This window comes from Heteronotia binoei, chromosome 19, assembly GCF_032191835.1.
Source record: "Heteronotia binoei isolate CCM8104 ecotype False Entrance Well chromosome 19, APGP_CSIRO_Hbin_v1, whole genome shotgun sequence".
Lineage (NCBI taxonomy): Eukaryota > Metazoa > Chordata > Lepidosauria > Squamata > Gekkonidae > Heteronotia > Heteronotia binoei.
Genome location: NC_083241.1, coordinates 31803235 through 31823865, shown reverse-complemented (window position 1 = coordinate 31823865; position 20631 = coordinate 31803235). Strand labels below are relative to the sequence as shown.

General features: G+C 41.2%; 1 protein-coding gene across 11 annotated transcripts in view; it reads right to left on the bottom strand.

Annotated features, from left to right (window-relative positions):
* NEO1 (neogenin 1) overlaps nucleotides 1-20631 on the bottom strand; it is a 156906-nt gene that overhangs the window by 39157 nt on the left and 97118 nt on the right. For 6 of the 11 annotated variants that reach the window (XM_060259786.1, XM_060259778.1, XM_060259777.1 and 3 more), the window contains exons 8-13: nucleotides 15168-15387; nucleotides 10347-10501; nucleotides 8370-8518; nucleotides 6854-6992; nucleotides 2935-2984; nucleotides 1728-1872 (exon numbers count right to left, since the gene is read on the bottom strand). In XM_060259786.1, the coding sequence (XP_060115769.1) occupies nucleotides 1728-1872; nucleotides 2935-2984; nucleotides 6854-6992; nucleotides 8370-8518; nucleotides 10347-10501; nucleotides 15168-15387 (858 nt within the window). The remainder of the gene's footprint in view (nucleotides 1-1727; nucleotides 1873-2934; nucleotides 2985-6853; nucleotides 6993-8369; nucleotides 8519-10346; nucleotides 10502-15167; nucleotides 15388-20631) is intronic. The other 5 variants (XM_060259787.1, XM_060259781.1, XM_060259783.1 and 2 more) reach the window with 1 other exon arrangement.

Below are 20631 nucleotides of genomic sequence, written 5' to 3'. Positions count from 1 at the left end.
TGACACACAGTAACTTATCCCTGCAGGCCAGTGGCCAAAGAGCATGAGAGTTGTCCACAGCCAAGGAAAATTTGCTCTTCAGATTATTAAACATTTCCTATAACATAACGCTTAGTCAAAAGATACCACCGTTTTAAAAACAGCCAGCATTCCCCCCTCGATTCAGTTTTAAAACATGGCATTTAAATGCATGCCAGCATTTAATGAAAAGAAAGAAACAGTTACATGGTGAGACATGCAACTCCACCTGCTTCCTTTATCATTTTAAAATCGTTCATCAACTGTAAGGAACTATGTTTTTTTCTTAACCAGTAAAAATAAATTGGACATTTTTCTGTAATCTTCCAGATTTATTTAATTAACTGAAAGTTTTATGCCCTTCATTTGAGGTGTGCTGCGCCAATACAACATCCTTGTGGCCACCACAAGGACTTGGCATTCCTCATGCACCAGGATTTCTGTGCTTCACGGGTGCACAGGGCCTGATTCTGATCAGGACTGTGGCTTGCATGCAGAAGTGGCTTCAAACTCCTGCTTCTCCATGCCATTTTCCCCATCTGAAACACTGAGGGGAAGTCTCCCTTTGCACTCTGCTGGCACACTTGCTTCTAGCCATTGTTACATCTAAGTCTCCCAGAAGCACAGTAAATGGGGTGGGTCCTCCCCTTATCCTACCAGTCCACTGAGCAAAGTTTATATATTTATTAGAATATTTATACCCCATCTTCTCTTTTGGCTCAAGTCTGAAGCCTTCCTCAAAATTAAACTGGTTCTTCCACCTGAGGGAGAGCGCCTTAAGTTGGATGGAGGTTACTTAAGCTGGAGGAAGCCTCCTCAGTTGGATGGCCAGAACCAACCTAGTAGCTGCTAAGGCCCTCAAAAGCCACAATAAAACAATTCTGGAATCCAACACGATCCACAAGCCTCCAAGAATCTTGGTGATTTCTATACCTCTTACAAGGGCAAGAGAGGGCACACAGAGCAAGCCTTCAACACACAGTGATCTGGACCACGATAAAGGCTCCAGTTTCAGCTTGCTTGCCAGAAAAAGTAGAAGCCTGCTTGGTAGATACTATCTATGTCCCCTCTCAGGTATAGGGACAGTCCCATAATTGCCATGTCTGAGCATGGAAGGTTAAGGGGAGCTCAGGATGGAAACCGAAATCCCCCAGGACTATTAGCCGAGAGCCTCCACAACAGCCAAAAATTAATCCGGATCCACAAGGCATAGTATAAGCAGCAAAGCAATAAAAAAATATCAAGTAAGTGTAAACAGCATCACAATATATTTTTTAAAAGACCTCCCTCCCCCAGAAAGACTGGGCTCAGGGTGATGTACAACATAATATCACATAAACACAATTAAAAACAAAAATCAGAACCAATAAAACACAATAGTAACCATAAGATGGTGTTAAATTTTCTCTAATGGAGTCACTGGCTTCACAGTGAGGCAGAGGGTGGGAGTGCCAGAAAGGTTAAATTTAAAAAGCAGTGACACAAAGAGTTAAATAACGAAGCTGTTGAATACAAACAAAACAAATGAAGCAATAGATAATAAATGGCAATCTAGAACTGATTATTCAATGAGCAGGGCTTCCATTATCTTTCCTCATCTCTCCCCACATTCCTGCTTCATTCATCTGCTCAAAAATACTGCCTGAGCCAGCTGTGGCAAACCCACATCCAAGGGTCTCTTTTCAAAAAGAGAATTCTGACCCACTCACCTTCAATTAGCTGGGAAAGTTGGGTCCCAACAATGCTTTCAGTCACATCACTTTTGCGAGTTACCTTTCGGTAGCGAATCTTATAGCCAGTGATCTGCCCATTGTGTGCCCCCACGGGAGGGGGCTGCCAATGCATCATTATGCTCTATAGAATTTAGGAGACATTACAAATCACATCCTTCATGTTAAACTTTCCAAGTTCGGGTTGCTTTCATCAACCTCAACAGCATTGATTCAAGGAACATTTTGTGCAAATAATCATCAACTAAAATAGCAGTATTTACTTCCATCCCTGGCATGATGTTTGCTCCCCAGGGAGGCTTGCAGCTTCTCTGTTCTTCTGGTTCTCATTATGAGAACCAACTGCCAAGTACAAGTACAAGCACCACTGGGCAAGGGCCTTCCCCATTTATTTGATGTTTGAGAAAAGAGCTATCGTGGGGAATGGTGCTCTGAGGAGCCACAAGTGATGTCAGAGAGCCACATGGGGCTCCTGAGCCACTGAGTATTGTGGCTCTAATGTAACTTAATGGGAAACAGCTCTGAAACTCAAACCCATTGTCCAAAATAGCCTGATCTGATTTTCGTATCAGCCCATCCTAGAAAGCAAGCAGGTGGCCATGGAAAAATCTGAAAGCACTACATATCAAATCTAAATTATCTCTTCCTTGCTCATTAATTTTTCTCTTTCTTGTGCACTTTTGCCCTGCCTGTCTTTGGTGTTCCTGAAGCAGAGAACACCTTAACCCAGCAGCGATGGCTGGAATAAATGACTCGGTTTCAAACATGCTAACTTGAAATGTGTCTGAGCGATAAGAAAAATGTACACATCTGAAGGAACCAGCTGATAAATATTTAAAGAGAAAATGTCTTACACTTCACAGGCTCAACATTTAGTGAAGCTTTAAAACTTATTTATTAAAACATTTATATCCTGCCTGTCTTCGTGATTCAAGGTGGCTTACAGTAATAGAAACATTTTCAGTTAAAACAGAAACAAAACAGCAAACCCCAAATCTCTCCCCACACCCCTGAAAAGATGCCTGCCATTCAAACCCTCTCAGTTTAGGATGATAAAGTCAATAGCCAATCTGATATAGATGCTATAGGAGTTGTCACATGGGGATAGTAAACTTGGAAACAGATTTAGAAGCTGGGCTCTTTCAGCCCTTTATCCATGTCAGTAACAAAAAAGAAAGCATCTTACCCTGGAGTTTTGCACTTCCAGTGACAGATTCTGAGGTGCAGCACTGGGAACTAGAAACAGTAAAGAAGTTATTCAAAACCAATTCAGAAGGGTGGCTTACAATAACAGAAGTATAAATAAGAATATGATTTATGGTAAGCACTAGATAGCTAAAGGGGACTCTTCATAAAAGTATAAGCAAAACCACAAACGAAAAATCTTAAGTGTGGAAAGCTGTATACTTCAAAGAAAACAGGTCCCAAAGTGGACTGAAGGCACATAACTACAGCCATGTAACCAAACAAAGCTGGTCTAGCCCTGATTGCCTCATGGTAAAGAAATTATCTGAGAACTCCATGTAAACTCTACGAACAACTTGGAAAGAAAGGTGTAATATAAATGCAGCAATAAAGACACAGGCTGCATTCAAGTGGCACAGTAAACCAGAGCCATTAAACTATGGTTTGTTGGTTCTGATAAAAACTGCAATTCTAAACCATGGTTTGTACCTGGCTTGTAAACTGTAGTTATACTGAGGTTTGTCATGACATCTGAATACAAAAATCTTTATTTGCTGTGCAGTTCTGCCCCTCTTAGCCTCCTCCATACAGAGAAGGAAGCATAAGCAAATACAAAATCTGATTATTCCAGCTACATTCAGTTATTGGTGAGGGCAGCGTCTTTCTTCCATACATACCCCATGACTGTTATTGATGACTCACCAACTGGGAACAAGCTTCACAGTGCAATCTTACGAAGAATCACTCCAGTCCAAGACAACTGATATGAATAAAGTAAGACTGGAGAAACTTCTAGATAGGATTGCACTGGCAGAGACTTAAGCCTCTCCCAAGAGGAAATTTAAAGGGCCAGGGGGAGAAGAGAACATTTTTTTAAAAAATAGAAAAATTTAGCAAATTCAGGGGGTGGGAAGCTGGTGATCAATCAAGAGTAAAAAAGGAGGCTTGGCTGAGGCTTCTCAAATCCCCCCCCTCCCCATTAACTGCCACTGACTAATAACAAGTAGCTGAATACGCAGTGGGACTTTGCCAGCAGCATAGCAATGCAAAGGAGCTTCAGACAGGGATTCTGCTTAAAGGCAGGAAAGGAGGCACGCAGCAGACCAATGGGGATTTGCAAACTGTAGTCTTTTATGTACATTTGGTAGAGAAACCAGAGCGATAAACTAGTTTATTGTGATGTCTGAATGCATCTTTTTTTCCAGAAGAAACTTTTTCAGAAAAAAAAAACTTTAAAAGAATGATGTATTTTCATATGAAAGCTACATCTAGAAGCTTATAGAGACTCTCTTTAAAAAATGACATTCATCCATAAATTTGAAATATTTCCTTTTTTTAAAAAACGACCTGTTCTTAGAAGAGTTCATCTGTGTTTCTATATGAGTTACCACTCTAGACAGCAAGAGGCATACCCAGTGAAGTGACTCATGCAGATATTACATGGTCATTCTGTTGAGTCTTTGTATCAAGGGTAATTGGATCCAGCCATCACAGATGCAAACATGAGGCAGAATTACTTGGACCTAGGGGCTCGACTGAATGAAGCAAGGCCAGAACAGAGAATCACACAACCTCATCCATAGGGTGGGGCTATCTCAGGCTCCATTTAGTATTTCATTAATTCACTTATTGCGGCCCACTAGCATTTCCCTCTTAGCACACTAGCGTGCCTGTCATACAATATGAGAATCGCATACAGAGGCTGTGCTACTTGGCTGGAACATTTTTTGCCACAGCAATCTAAAGAAGCGCAAATGGAGTGAAAGCAATCTGACTACTACTTCTGCAGCAGGATGCAAGGGACTCTAAGGAAAGACTGTGTGAACATGCTACAAACATGCAATGCACACGAGTGTGCTATAATCCTGCAAATGCCATTTAATAATTTTCGAAACCATTTCTAGCCAAAGCTTTCCAAGCGGCTCACAACAGTCAAAACAATATACTGGATCCGACCATAAAAAAGCATAAGCACAATGCATCTATAGAAATTCAAGCAGCACACCAAACACACAGCAAAAAAAAAAAAGCCTGCCTGACAAAGTAAGTCTTTGCAATTCTCCTGAAACTCAACAAAAAGTGAGCTTGGCAGGACTCTCTAGGGAAGGAGCAACTATTGAGAAAGGCCTATTCCTCAGAACCACCCACCTTGCATCAGAAGATGGGGCACTTTAAGCAGGGCCTCGTCAGATGATCTATGCGTACACAAGGAGGCAGCCAGAGTTCATGCGTTAGTAGGGAAGCAATCCCACTATTTTTATACATATTTACACATTATGCTTCCATGGGGATCTAGGCATAGGGATAATTCACTCTCATCTGAATCAGCCCTTAAGGCAGACTCGTACACTGTGCGTCTGCTCTGATACATGGCAATAATATTTAACTTGGGAGAATCATTTACAGAACACAATACATACAACCTTCTTTTCTAACCAAAAAAATCTTCTGATCAAAATGTATTATTTAAATGCCAGCTCTATTTAGTAACATGAAAAATAATAGTTAAGAGCAAATTAGGCGTTATGAGCAGATCCAAGTGTTTCTATACGCAAGCCCATCTTATCGCATCTAAAACAGGGGGTGAAAAGGGCAACTTTAAGGAATACAAAAATAAAATACATGAAAGGAGGGAGCTAAACCTTGCTGCCACTTTTCCTCACCATGTTCTGTTGTTTTCAGCACTTTTCCTTCAGCCTGACTCACCCACTATCAAAGCTGGATTGAAAAAAAATACTGAAACCTACAGACACAAGGCCATTTGAAGGAGGGGGCAGGGCTCAGGTTCCCTTGCTGGCACATAGGGTTGCCAAGTCCAACTTAAGAAATATCTGGGGGCTTTGGGGGTGAAACCAGGAGACTTTGGGGTGGAGCCAGAAGCAAGGGTGTGACAAGCATGACTGAACTCCAAAGGGAGTTCTGGCTTTCACATTTAAAGGGACTGCTCTCCTTTTAAATACCTTCCCTCCAATTGGAAATAATGAAGGATAGGGGCACCTTTTGGGGGGAATCATAGAATTAGATCCCCTGGTCCAAGCTTTTTGAAACTGGGAGAGTATTTTGAGGAGAGAAACTGGCTAATATGTTGAAAATTTTGTGCCTCTACCTCAAAAAAAGCCCCCTTCCCGAGCCCCAGATACCCATGGATCAATTCTCCATCATACCCTATGGGAACTGGTTTGCATAGAGTATAATGAAGTGTGGGGAGGGCCTCCAAACCAGGGGATTCCCCTGCCCCCACCTGGAGATTTGACAACCCTACTGGCACACTATGTACTCTCTAGCATTGCTTGAGATGTGGCCACAGACACAAATACATATGGACTCTCCCACCCCACCTCAAACATCAGTTAACCAGAGGAGAATATGAATACTATATTTGCAACTTTTAAAAGACAAGTAAGTAAAAGGATGAACATATTTCAAGACTGTTTTTGGCAGCAGCCCTTAAAATCGTGTTTTGATTCAACCTGCTTTTTTTTCCAAACTAAAGTTAATATTGTCACTTTCTTTTTGTAATTGGATAGTTATGGGTGCTCTTAAATGATGTAATGTGCTTTAATACAACAACTCATTGTAGCAGAGTAAACATTGCATTAAAGCTTTTGTTTGATTAAGGACCACTTAACTTTCAGTATATTAGTATAATATAGACAATACAACACTTTTTGCAAACAAATATTAGGGCTGAGTGAAAAGGGATCTTTCATACTAGGATTTTTTCTGACCCTCTTCTTGCAGAAACCTTCTTCCACAGCCTTATGAAGTTCCAGTTTGTGGATTTTTTCATCCACATTGGGAGATATATAAGATAATAAGATATATGATCATGCAGATTCATACGCCGAAATCAAGTTGGCAAACAAAAAAATCAATTTAAATGAATAATGGCAATGGACTGCCATTAAAAAGACACTCACCATCAGACAGAGTTCGAATAACAACATCTTGCGTAGAAACTCCAGGGCCATGTTTATTGTAGGCCACCACTCGGAAACTATACTCGGTATATTTCTTCAAACCATTTATCGTGTAGGAAAGACCCCCGACGTCAATGTCCTGTGTTTGAAAAGAGGCAAACATTACAGCCTTTACAGCAATTGGGATGCATTCTCCTAATGCTGTGGCTCTGATTTCTCTATTTGTTTTTGGAATGAAACATCAGCATGCAGACAAAAAGCACACTTACGCTAGTTAGAGGTACTATCTGGAACTGAGAGGGGCTCCAAAAAGTGCTCTGAAATATTAACATCAGGCTAGAGGTCAACGGCCACAACTGTGGCTTGTGTGGCTCTATAGTCCAGAAAGGGGAAGAGAGGCAAGGAGAAGCTCTAACCAGGACTTATTTCCTTCTCATTCTGCCACTTCCTATTTTTTGGCTTACAGCATCCTAAACTTTCCTCTTACTCTTCCCATTCCTCTTTATAAGCCTCTGTGGAAAGCTGCCAGATCCTTTAGAGCAGGCGTGGCCAAACTGTGGCTCGGGAGCCACATGGACTCTTCACACATATTATGCAGCTGTTGAAGCCCGCTGGCCATCTTGGAGAAGGCATTTGTCTCTTGAAATCGCTCCTCCAAGCCAAGCCAGCCAGCGGCTTGGAGAATGCATTTAAAGTTCAAGTTGCTTACTTTACGCCTTCACCTCCCCTATCTATTTGCTCTTCCTTGCAACTCTCAAATACCTGACATTCATGTCTTGTGGCTCTCAAACATCTGCTGTTTATTCTATGCGGCTCTTATGTTAAGTACGTTTGGCCACCCCTGCTTTAGAGTCTGGTTCTTGAGCTGAAGGAACCTCATGAGAATGGGCATGCTCTATATTGTTGCCAGCATAGACATCTACCCTTTTGTAACATCTTTCTAGCAAACCTCCTCAGCTATCATGAAGCGCGAAGTCTCAATGAACGACAAACTTTCTTCTCATGCAGAATTTCCCTTTTGTATCATTGGGTCTTATACAAGCCTCTGCTGCTTCGGAGCCATTTCCCCCCTTCTGTTAGGGATTTTTTATAAGGGTTACTGCTGTAAGGGCTGCTTAACAAGTCAACTAAAAACACTAATGAAAATGGTTAAATGTTCAGGCATCAGTGAAATCAATGGAAGCTTGCTGTCTCATAAAGGCATGTGAGAGTTCCCTTGGTTTATCTCAGTTGGCCTTGACAACCGCTTCAGCTCACAATGTGATACTTATGAGAATGGAGCCAGACAAGCACTGTCAATAAGCTCATATGTTGTCAAACAATAAAGAAGCATCTCTTTAGCTGACATTCATGTCTTGTGGTATGATGATGGTATGTTCTAAGACCTTGTTTAATGACTGTACAGATTCACAGAAAGGATAATTATGACAAAACCTGCCATTTCACTATGCTTGTACTGGGAGGCTAGAGTTCAAATGCTACCATAAGCAATCAAGAAGAAATTGTTCATCCAAACCTGTTCATTGTCTGTCTCCTTCTCCATGTAGTATAATTTGTAATTCTGGATTTCACCGTTGCCAGATAAGGGTGTGGCCCAGCTGATCGTGATTGAAGTGGGTGAGTTAGCATATGCTCGAATGTTAGGGGCTGGGCCAGGAAGCTGAACTGAAAAATAATTAAGACGTGTCATAAGTTTATCCTGAGCTTTCCACTGCTAACCTGGAGCAACCAGGAGAATGCAACAAGGCAGAGGTAGAGATATAAATGCTGCAAAAAAGAAAACCCTCAACGTAACATGCCCTAGACCTATGATTGGCAGACTTCTAGGCCCAAGTTCCAACTACACAGTTTAGCAGCCATTCAAAGAGAACACTCCCTTCCTCCAGTACTTCCAGATGAATTCCACAAGGAAAGTTTCAGGACTTGCCCTTCTTCTGTGGCAAACCATGTGTGATAACAGCACCCATAACCTCCCACAATAATGGATGTAGGAAACAGAACACCCTGGCAAAAAAAACAACAACTTTCCTCTCACTTTAGTCAGGAAGCTCTTCCAAACACACACATGTAAATTTACTCAACTTCTGAAAAAAAATCATAATAATAGGTTTAATGTATCTTTTTGAAAGTTAAGCAATGAAGTGACACATATTTGTGCAACAGTAAATATGTACCAAATGTGGTTTAAATCTAATGGAAAATTCTTCTCAAAAGCAAGCTATTAACCTAATCTAATACTTTATAAGGTGAAACTGTCTACATGCCTAAAATGAACAAACCATACAGCAAGTTAGAGCTCATAATGCATAGCACAATATTCTTCTCATGAAGCAAATATTGGCTTTTTCAAAAAAAAATCTCCCCAAGTATCTGCTTCAATTTTGGGATTAGCAGGTCTTATTCTACTTATTCTTTGCAGCAGAAAGAGTAATCTTCATACCCAGTCATTGACTTTAGCAACAGTTCTGGGGAAAAACCGTATCATACAACCTACCTGCTGAAGAAAGCTCAAGACTGCTCCAGTCAGAGTTAAATCATGCTTTAAAAAGGTAAAGTTGGTCCCCTGTGCAAGCACCAGTCATTTTCGACTCTGGGGTGATGTTGCTTTCACAACGTTTTCACGGCAGACTTTTTACAGGGTGGTTTGCCATTGCCTTCCCCAGTCATCTACACTTTCCCCCAGCACATGCTAGTGTGCTTGAAATGCTGGATATAGCCATTAATTTGAGAGCTTCAAGGTTGAAACAGGCAACAACAATATGCAAGGAAAAAAGGAACCTTTACTTTGCAAAAAGCACAGATTATCCTACTAAGCTTGAAAAAAGAAGTGTGTAAAGACTGAGTTCAAGGCAGCAGTTCAAGAATTATCAGACTTTCAGAGTTAAGAATACTTTCAAACTATATAGGTTTTTAAAAAAAGAACTGCAAGAAGTTTCAACCGTGTACAATTGAACCCTGGATGTTTTCTGCAGTTTTGATTCCAATGCTGGATGGCCGCTGAGGTCACTTTGTATCTTCAGTCTCAGAGTGAAGATGCTTGTTCTATGGTGGCAGTTGCTGCTGAAGTGTTTTAAAAATCTGCATGGCCAATCAGATCTCCAAAGGCCAATCAGAAACCCTGTTGAGCAAAAGCCACATTTGGCCCCATTTGCTTTCTCAAAAACACTTGGAGGGAACCAGGAAAAGTGCCCACAGGTGCCATGGTGCTCACGGGCACTATGCTGGGGAACTGTGCCATGATGGATCATACCAACAGGCAAACTGGCCCAACATCCCATTTCCAGCAGTGGTTTAACAGATGTCACAGAGAAGTTTTCAAAAAGCGTACAAGCGAGGTCCACAGACAGCAGCCCCCATCAAAGGCCTTCCTTTTCTCAGATAAAGATTAGCTTTTCTCAGATAAAGATCAGCTAGTGTCATACATAGTCTATGAGAAGGGACACTAACAAGCATCTGTTACCATTTGTCAAACGGGGCAATGTTCAATGCTCACCCTCAGGTTGTGTTGCCACCTTTAGTGGTACCGAACTCTCTCCAGGACCATGTTTGTTCTGAGCGACCACTCTAAAAACATAGACTGTCTCTGGCATGAGGTTTTGAATTGTCACTTGCATCTCCCCAAGGTGGCTTGTGTTTTCAATGCGCTCCCTTTTATTAAAAAAGGGGGGGGGGGGAAGGAAAAGGAAAAAGAATGTAAGGGAAATGGGGACACATGAAAAAGAACTTATTAGCACAATGAAAAACAGAATTACTAATATTCAGTGTGCATCTAAACTGTCAATGATGCAACACAATAATGACACTGGTTATGCTAACATGCCAACATTTATTTTTTTACAAAAACAAACCCTTCCTGGTGCAACAACTTTATTCAGAGCATGCTGTTCCTCTCACAGCAGTGAGGAAAACAGAGGTTATCTAAAGCTGCTCTTCTTGAACAGATCTCTGGCACAGGAGACTGCGCTCATGTCAGCCACAGCATGAAAACATTCCGTTTCCAACAGGATGAGAACACCCTTCCCTCTTGTCTAAGAGGTTCTCTGAGGTCCCACAAAGAGGATGGCTCCCCAAATGATCACAGCAAGAGACTATCAATAAAAGACAGAGGTTTTAAAGAAATCAGTCAAAACTTAACGTGTTTCAAGCAACGATCCCCAACCCCCACCCTGCAATCAGAAAAGCTGCATAGTGAGTGTAGTACCATTAGTTTTGACTCTTCTACAAGGATTCCACGAGGATTTAGAGCTCCCCTGATGAAGGTCCAGATGTGGCTCTGTGCTTTATCGATTTCTGAATTCTGTTTTCTGTCCCTGCACTTTTCTACAGAATGTCATTGCCCTAACCATTTTTTCCAGCACATCATGTCAGTGCTGAGGGGAGGATGAACATCTCCCTGGCAACCACAAAACCTGAGTGCACCCACCCTACAAACATATCAAAGCCCACTCAAACGTTACAATTCAGAAACTGCTTCTATCCAGAGCCCTGGAATCGAACTGATCTATATGCATGCCATCGGCAACAGCATCCTAACAAGCTTCCCCAGAACCATACCATCATGTCATTGGTAAAAAAAAGAACTTGTTATTTCCACCGAGCTCTAAAAAGGTTGGTCTTTGGATTTCCCCAAATCACTACTCCGAGCAATAAAATTCCTGCTGTCACCTTGCTCACATACATCATCTATGTGCATACATCCTCTCGCCATTAGCTCAGAGAAATGCAAACTTGCATCAGCTATATAAAGTGCTACAAAAAAGAGAGAAGCGTTTAGATTGAGAGGAAAGCATTTTATCTCACAGTGGATCAGACTTCAGTTAATGCAGCCACACTGGCATTACCTTGCGAAATATAAATTAGCTACAGAAGCTTTTAGGGCTTTTGCTGAAGCCTCTAACAAGCATTTAAAAGCCTCGGTTCTCTTGTATGTAATCCTCTGGGAAGGCTTTTCCCTCCACGGGCACAACCATCTTCTTAGGGAGAGATGCAATGCCACCATCCTGGGGCTTCCTATTCAGATCAGCTTTTCAGACGTAAAATCAAGAGGAAGAAGAGCATCTTCCTCCGTACTTAGAAGAGACTGGGAAATGGGTGCCCTATGCAGGAGATGGCTTATGATGCTTTTCAGATCCATGACGGCAATGAACACATCCATCATCCTTTCTACTATATTAATGGCAGATGCTATATTAGTGGCAGATCACTGCTCAACAGACTCATCCACCTGAGATGACAGGACCAGATAGTCCCCTCTCCTCTTCAGGGCACCTTCCTTATGCTGAAATTTTACTTCCCTTGTAAGGTGGAGCTTTCTGAGTGGATCTCAAAGGGGAAGGAAGCAGCTGTGGAGGACTCCCTACCCCCTTTTAATGTCCTACCCCTAGATACATATATGATCATATGAAACTGCCTTATACTGAATCAGATCGTTGGCCCATCAAGGTCACTGACATCTACTCGGGCTGGTAGCAGCTCTACAAGGTCCTAGACAGAGACCTTTCTCATCAACAAGTATCTGGACTTTTTTTAAAAAGTGGGAAAGCTGGGAATTGAACCAGGAACCTTCTGCATGCCAAGCAGATGCTCTACCACTGAACCGTGGCCCCTCCTCATAAACAACTGGGACTGAAGTACCTCTCTGGTTCTGAATTTCCCTCATAAAGCGGCCTGCTGAACAGGAAGGTGTGGTCCTTTTTTTTTTTCCCTCTAGCCCCGGCAATTTGGACTGCTACTGGGCTAGTCACATCTGTCTCATGTTCACAAAAGGTGGATTCATTGGGAGGGGGTGTTTAAGATTACTCTGTGAAACCAGGAACCTTTGTGCCTATCCCTTGACAGAAAAGGCAACCAACTGAGTCAAGGTGATGTTGGGTAAACCAGGAGTGAAAAGAAGATGGCACTTAGAAGTGGTAAAAGTCTCTTCTGAGAAAAATACTTGAACCACCTTGTGATAATCAGGGATGGAGCGTTTGGCCTCTGCTTCCCTGGAGACATAAGCCATTAGCAGCTGTAAACAGCTGATAAGGCAGGAAAATAAGCGATAAAATGCTTCATAAAAACTGCCTTCAGGTCAGCTGAAGCACTTGTTCTCCAGTGGTCCTAAGGTACGGCAGTCTAGATCTCTAGGTTCTACAGCATGTCATCTCAGTCTAGAAATCTGTCTCTCCCTGCTTTTCTATGCCCCATAAGTCTAGACTGCCCCATCTCAGGACCAATGCAGAACAGAAGATTCGTCTCACTTACAATGACTCCTCCTTCTCAGTGGTCTGGAGGTGGGCCAGTCTACTCCCACCCAAGGATAACTTGTAGGATGGTCCCTATCATGGGGGGGGGGGATACATTAGATTAGGGTGTTAGTATAAGGTATCTTTGTTGGCTTGGCACAGAATGTGATCAAGAGATCCTCGTGGTATGGGTCTTAACTCCCAGGAGAGGGATCTCTTCAGGGGTGGCCAATGGTAGCTCTCCAGATGCTTTTTGCCTACAGCATGGCCAATGGCTGGGGCTGATGGGAGTTGTAGGCAAAAAACATCTGGAGAGCTACTGTTGGCCACTCCTACTTATTACTTTAGGACACTCAAGATTGTGGGAGAATTCCCTTCCAGATAGGAATATTGCAAAAAAGAAGCAACGACCCTGCTTAACTGGAGAGGAGCTTCTTCCCACAGTAAGTGAGACCAATTCATTCTAAAACAATCCAACTTCTCTGCAAATGAAGAGGAGAGCTATCTTGGACTTCTTAGTGAAGGGGTGGCCCCTTGTCTGGTCCTGAAGATGCTTTAGAACACATCTGCATCCTGCTAGTCAAGTGAGGGAATGAAACCACAGTCAAACAGAAAAAAAGAAGGCATGCCTGTTGCAAGATCACCATTCTGGTTATTTGCAAATACGTGTATGGAAAAATAAGGATTCAAAAAGATCTACTGCCCAATAGACTGGAGGCACCTTTGAAATCAATCATTTAACCTAACTAATTGCACTGCAGTGCTAGACTATTTAATGGGGGGGGGGGGCAGAGGCCTGGTAATTATTTATTCGTTTACAACATTTTTACCTGGTTCCAACTCCAAACAGCTTGGGGAGATGTATATTTTATCCTCACAGGTAGGTTAGGTTGACAGTATGTGACTGCCCAAGATCACACAGTATGCTTCCATGGCAGAGTGTGGATTCAAACCTGAGTCTTCCAAATCCTAATTCAACACTCTAACCATTATACCAAACTGAAAGCGATGTTTTTTTTAAGGCCATCATAAATTCTCATGCTGCCCTTGGCATATTGTTAATAGTTCCTCAATAACGTATATATTTTTTTAAAAAAATCTTTTTACTGCTCCATTCATACTGATTTGTGCTTACACTGTTAATGCTGCTAGGCAGACTTAGGCATTCTGAGCTGCTTTTATTGTTTATTTTTATTAGTTGTTCTATTTTCCATTTTTATTGGAAACAATATCAGGCAAATTCTTGGAGTATGCAGTATAATAATAGATTAAATAAATAAATCTCATCTTCTTAAGGTAACAACATTCAAATATTAGACACTTCCATGTTGATGATAGTAGGCTCATACCTTCCTGAAGCTTTTCTGGTTAATTAAGGGCTTATCTATGCTAATAAAAAGGTAAAAGGTAGTCCCCTGTGCAAGCACCAGTCGTTTTCGACTCTGGGGTGATGTTGCTTTCACAGCGTTTTCACAGCAGACTTTTTACAGGGTGGTTTGCCATTGTCTTCCCCAGCCATCTAAACTTTCCCCCCAGAAAGCTGGGTACTCATTTTACCGACCTCGGAAAGATGGAAGACTGAGTCAACCTAAAGCCAGCTACCTGAACCAGCTTCCGCTGGGATCAAACTCAGGTCGTGAGCAGAGGGCTCCGACTGCAGTACTGCAGCTTTACCACTCTGCGCCATGGGGCTCTTCATTTACGCTAGTACTGTACTACAAAATGAAAGAAAGGGCTACTTGATTGTGCTGCTTGTCCAAGCTAAGGAGTAACATGGGCAGACTGCTGGACTGTGGTCAGAGGTCCAAATGTCTTCCTTCAGACTTCCAAGCCAAAACACTCTACTGAGGGGAAACATGTTCAAGCCCTAAGCAAAACTGTTCATTTTAGAACATTCCATCTGAAAATAATGCACTTCAGCATCTTCCAGGAACCCTGTCAAAAGTATTTCTTACCAGGAGAGTTTTAACACTGGTTTAGGTTTTATTTTAGAGTGCATTTTTTTCTAAATTCTTGTTGCAAGGTACATGTCTTCAAGCCAGAAGATGCTTTACAATATCAGAAATTTGCAACTGGTTTGAACAACATACCTGTTGACAGCTTCCTTGGTGTAGAATACTGAGTAGGTGAGATTGTCTCCATGTGGATCTGACGCAGGTGCCCTCCAGGTCAGCTTGATGAATCGCGTGGACACAAGGGAAGCCACAACATCCCGAGGGGCAGAAGGCAACGGTCCAGTTGTTGCTGGTGCTAGATGGTCAGTAGTGGCACTGGTCAGTGAAGTGGGAGGTAATGTTGGGATGGCAACATCTTGTCATGTGCAAACATTGGGGAACATGAAGGGCAAACACCACGACGATTTAAAGAGAGAACAGGAAAAAAAAAACCAAAAAAGAAATAAACAAAACCACGATGGGAAATAAAAAACAAAATGAACACACAAAGAAGGCCATTAAAACTGAAGGCTGGCATGCAAGCAAAAAAGGTAACTACTAAAAATTAATGGGGAATATAAAAGGAGACATCACTATATGGCAAGCAATCAAAAATCTCTGTTGCAATGGAAGTGGGAAGGGAAGGGTGAAAACTGAGAATAAAGCACCATCTCATAATGGGAACATCAGTATGACATTTAAGCTTGATTACGCATCTGTTGAATTTATCATGAAATTATGCACTCAATCAAGACTTTCCATTTCGGTTTGCAAAACTGAAGCATAAATCTGAACCGGGACCAATAACAAACAGCACACAGATCAGCGAGTTTTCTGGCTGCTTCTTTTGCAGCGCTGTTTGGTTCCCAAGAGAGCTTGATATGGTTTATGGTGAGTATATACACAAACTTGGAAAAGGCAACAGATTTCTAACACCTCCTTGGAACTCCCATCTCTCTCTCCCATCCAGGAGTTTTCACTTCATGAATCATTTACTCCTCATGATTTACACAATATGCTAACCACTGAACTTTAATATTGCTGTATGAGATTTATTTGATTCCCAAACTGAGTTGCCCCACATTAAACAGCAGCACAGTTTGGAACAGTGAAACATTTTCTTTTAATGAGTCCATTGTAGGCTATCTTGAGTACTGGCACTGGCAGATTATGCTAATTGGCACCAGAACTTTGGAGAAACAAAAATAATATTTTTTTTTCAATGGAGAATATGCATCTATTTGTAGGACACAAGCTTGTTCTATTTTTCCTGAGCTGCTAACTTCAAGGAAAGCCTAGAAATACAATTACTTAGTTTGCTTTTTATTTGTTTTTAATTGTGAAACAGCATTCGTTTTAGTACCAGGAAGCACAGAATACAGGGTTCAGAGTTCCAAAAACACCTCTGTTAAGTATGCATCATGATACTTCTGGTCTTCATGGATAAATATGAAAAAATATCTGAAAATGATAGAATACTCAAAGGTATAGAAATAACTAAGCTTCCAAATTCATTGTGTCTGTATTTAATTTTCTACACTTAGAGCTAACTTTGACACTCTAAGTAATCGGATTTGTAAAAACTAGTTCCCTATAGTGAAATAAGAGATGGTTGAAAACAGATTACCTGAATGGAAAACTTGGTGAACGAAAAGTTCTTTCGGTGTAGAGATGACAGAAATACTGTCTACTGTGTAATTATCTATTACCAAGGAATGGTAAAGTCATTCTTCACAACACGAAGTGCTAACATACAAGCAAATAATCACTAAGTTCTAATTTTTTCCAGTCAGGTTGAGAAAAGAGTAGCATAATGTGTGCTCTTCTAGACATTTCAATTGCTGAAAGGCAAGCAAACTATTTTTTAAGAAATTCTTTCACCAATATTTTTGGTAAGGAGCCCAGTAAAACCACCCTGAAGAACTATAAACCAGTCTCAAAACTCAATGTACCCTTTGCCATCAAGTAGCAACATATAAAATATGACACAGTGCCCAGGAAAGCCATCCTAAGCACAGTTACATTCCTCTAAGGCCACTGACTTCAATAGCCTTACATGGCTCTAACTCTGTTTAGCAAGGCACTAGAACAAAGTCTGAGTCCACTGGCACCTTTAAGACCAACAAAATTTAATTCTGAGTATAACTTATCTGAAGAAGTGTGCATGCACGTGAAAACTTATGCCCCGAATAAAACCCTGTATGAAAGGTGGCACTGGATTCAGCGTTCTGTTGCTTCAGATCAACACGACTACCCCACCTGAATTTATCTTCATAACACGGCACTGCAAGTTCATTCAAATGCCTTTGTGATAGTATTACAGAAATGCAACTTAGCTGTGACTTGTGTGCTCCTGTATGTGCAGCAGGTGTTCTTGAGAAAAAGGAAATTTGCCTTCTAGGAAGATTGATCTAAGGATCCATACCAATAAATGTTTTGGCAATGGAACCCCAACAAGAGAAATACAACTATTCATTCAGCAGTAATTAGTATTTTTAAAAAATAAAAAATGCAGTGCTGCAACATTAAGGTCTCTTCTCACATAGTATTTTTTTCCTCATTTAGAATCTCAAACAATGCCATCTGCAGGGCTTTTTTGGTAGAAACCCCCCCCCCACAGGAACTCATTTGCATATTAGGCCGCACACCCCTGACGCCAAACCAGCCGGATCTGTGTTCCTGTGCAGTCCTGCTAAAAAAAAAAGCCCTGGCCATCTGTCAAGAATGCACAGGTATGTTTGCCGCAAATATACGAAACAGGAAGCTGAACGTCACCTTCTAGTGATGGGAAGCAAACAGCACATCTTATGATGCAGTATTTCATTTGCCCTATGTAAGAGTCTGCTCAACAGCTAGATGGAACAAGCCCTGGCTGTGGGATGGAGACAGCATTGGTCGCCCTCAAAGATGATCTCTGCAGACACATCGAGAAGCAAGTCAGCACTGCTGTTGTTACTAGACCTGACAGCAGCATTTGACTTGGGTCAAGTACAACTTAACAAAGGGCCCACTGACTTGCTGACATGGGGGTACTTGAGACAGCCTTACAGTGGCTGGTCTCATTTCTTCATGGTCAGGGACAGAGAAGTGGTACTTGGAGAGAGGGTCTTGCCATGTTACTGTTTGGTATGCAGTGTCCCCCAAGGAGCGAGCCTCTCTCCTATGCTATTTAACATCTTTATGTCAGCATTATGTTGATTACACCCAGCTATAGCTGTTGATAGGTGGTCAATCATATACTGCCCCAGATAATCTAGGCAAGGGTTTAATTTTAGAGGTTGTGGCTGCTTGATTAAAGTAGAGTCAACGGAAGTTAAATCCATCAAAGAGAGCCTGTGCTAAAAGACTGACATCTAATGATAAAGTTGTCTATTATATAGGCTTTTAACAACTGCTTTATATATATTTTAACTGTATTTTATTGTCTTACTGTCTGTTATAACCTACCCTGAACCTACAGTGCAGGAGAGGGAAGGCTAGAAATCAAATAATAAATAAGCCAACCCTGACTGTTATTACTGTGGTATAAAAAGAAAACCTATCCAAGCTCCTTTGTGGGGAGTTCAACCGCAGAAAAGGAAAAGCGTGGGAACCAATAGCACCCCCCCCAAAAGCGTATCTAATATAAAAATGAAATGTTATTCACCGATATGCCTAAAAATGAAGCAGGAAGGAGAGTCAATTTTTTTAGAGAGTCTACTTAATTAGCTTCTCAAATATAAATCATCATAGAATACTTGGGATTACAGATTTGGTTTCTTGCAGTGCTAAGTATTCAGTGAGATGTTTAAATATTGCCTTGGAGAGAATGGATGTGTTCTCATCTGTACTAGTTAAACATCATATTAATTAGAAGCTGTTTAAATTAATTAACCACAAGCTGAAATACAAATGCTGATAATGCTATGCCTGAGGCATAATAACATTACAATCCAATGCATACTTACTTGGGGACTCAGTAAGACCTCAGTAGGACTTAGAGCTCAGAAAATGGAATTGCCAGGTCTGAGGTGGGAAATACCTGGAAATTTGGGGGGTGGAGCCTGGGGAGGGCGGAGTTTGGGAATGGATCTCAGTGGTGTATAACAGAGCTCACCCACCAAAGTATCCACTTTCTCCAGTGGAACTGATCTTCGTCATCTGGAGATCAGCTGTAATTCCAGGAAATCCCCAGTCCTCACATGGAGGTAGGTAACCCTATCAGTAAGCAACCACTGGACTGGGTTGCAAGATCTTTAACTCATAGTGCTTAGTAAAATATTATTTCACATACAAACACTATCAGACAAAATGAATAAGCCCCCCTCACTTCTTTCAAATAATCTACCTGTTGCCTCAATCAGGAAACAGTGAGCACAAGTACCTACAATCATAATTGTTCACCTGGGTAAGCATTAGCCCACAGCAAGGTCTACAGGAGGGATCCCCAACCTTTTATAGTCTGCAGGAACATCTGGAATTTTGAGAGGAGGTGGGGAGCACCAACTTTAAATGGCTTCTGCAGGAGGTGGAGCCAAACCCAAACTGGCTACCACAAGAGGCTGAGCTGAATAATAATCCCTCCTCACACCTCCTGGGGAGAAGGACAGCAAAAATTTCTAAAAATATGCACCATCCATTGGCATATTTCAAATTAGGTTGAAAAAATGTTATAAAATATCATTATTATATACCTAAGCAAAATTTTCATATGCTTTTCCTGAAATGTCTTTGACTAATACAGCCCATTTCTAAACTTTTAATGCAGAATGCTAGACCTAAACATCCAGCATGACATATTAAGGCAGATCAAAGGTGCTAGATAATGCACTGCAATGCTAAAAGCAGATTAAATGCTTACTTGGATTGAAGCCATTTCATTTTTTTTCAAGAACAAATTTACAGGAAGAATGGGCTTCCAGGACTTCTGTGTATCTTTCAATGCCATGTAAGTGTTAATGGGGGGAGGGCAATATGCACATGCACACACACACAAAACAACCCATATCCACTTAAAGAGTCTTGGGGAAAGAAAAACAGCCCAATAATACATTACTTTGCAATTAGCCCTCCCCCTCTTTTTTTTTTTTTTTTTTTGCTTTTAAATACTAATCTAATAGATCAGAGGATTATTAAATTGCATGAAACTAAAAGCTCCTTTAGGTAGATGCTATGAATCTCTAGCCAATAATCACCATCCAGGGACTGATCTTACAGAACCGTGGATTCGATAAAAACTAATTATTATAAAGAACATGTTAAACCGCAGATCTTTTGCTACAAATGGGAAATCTGCAGCATTTCATTGTGTTGTAACTGTTAATCAGTTGTAAACTGCCTTGGGTTAGTGGAAAGGTAGGCTAGAAGTTTTCTGAAAGAAAAGCCTTAGATACTGTAGTACGGGAGTGGCCAAACTTGCTTAACGTAAAAGCCATATAGAATAAACGTTAGATGTTTGAGAGCTGAAAGACATGAACATCAGATGTTTGAGAGCCTCAAAACATGAATGTCAGATGTCTGAGAGCCAGAAGAAAGGGTGGAAAGAAAGCAAATAAATGGGGGGGAGGGAGAAGTGGAAAGAAAGAAAGAAAGAAAGAAAGAAAGAAAGAAAGAAAGAAAGAAAGAAAGAAAGAAAGAAAGA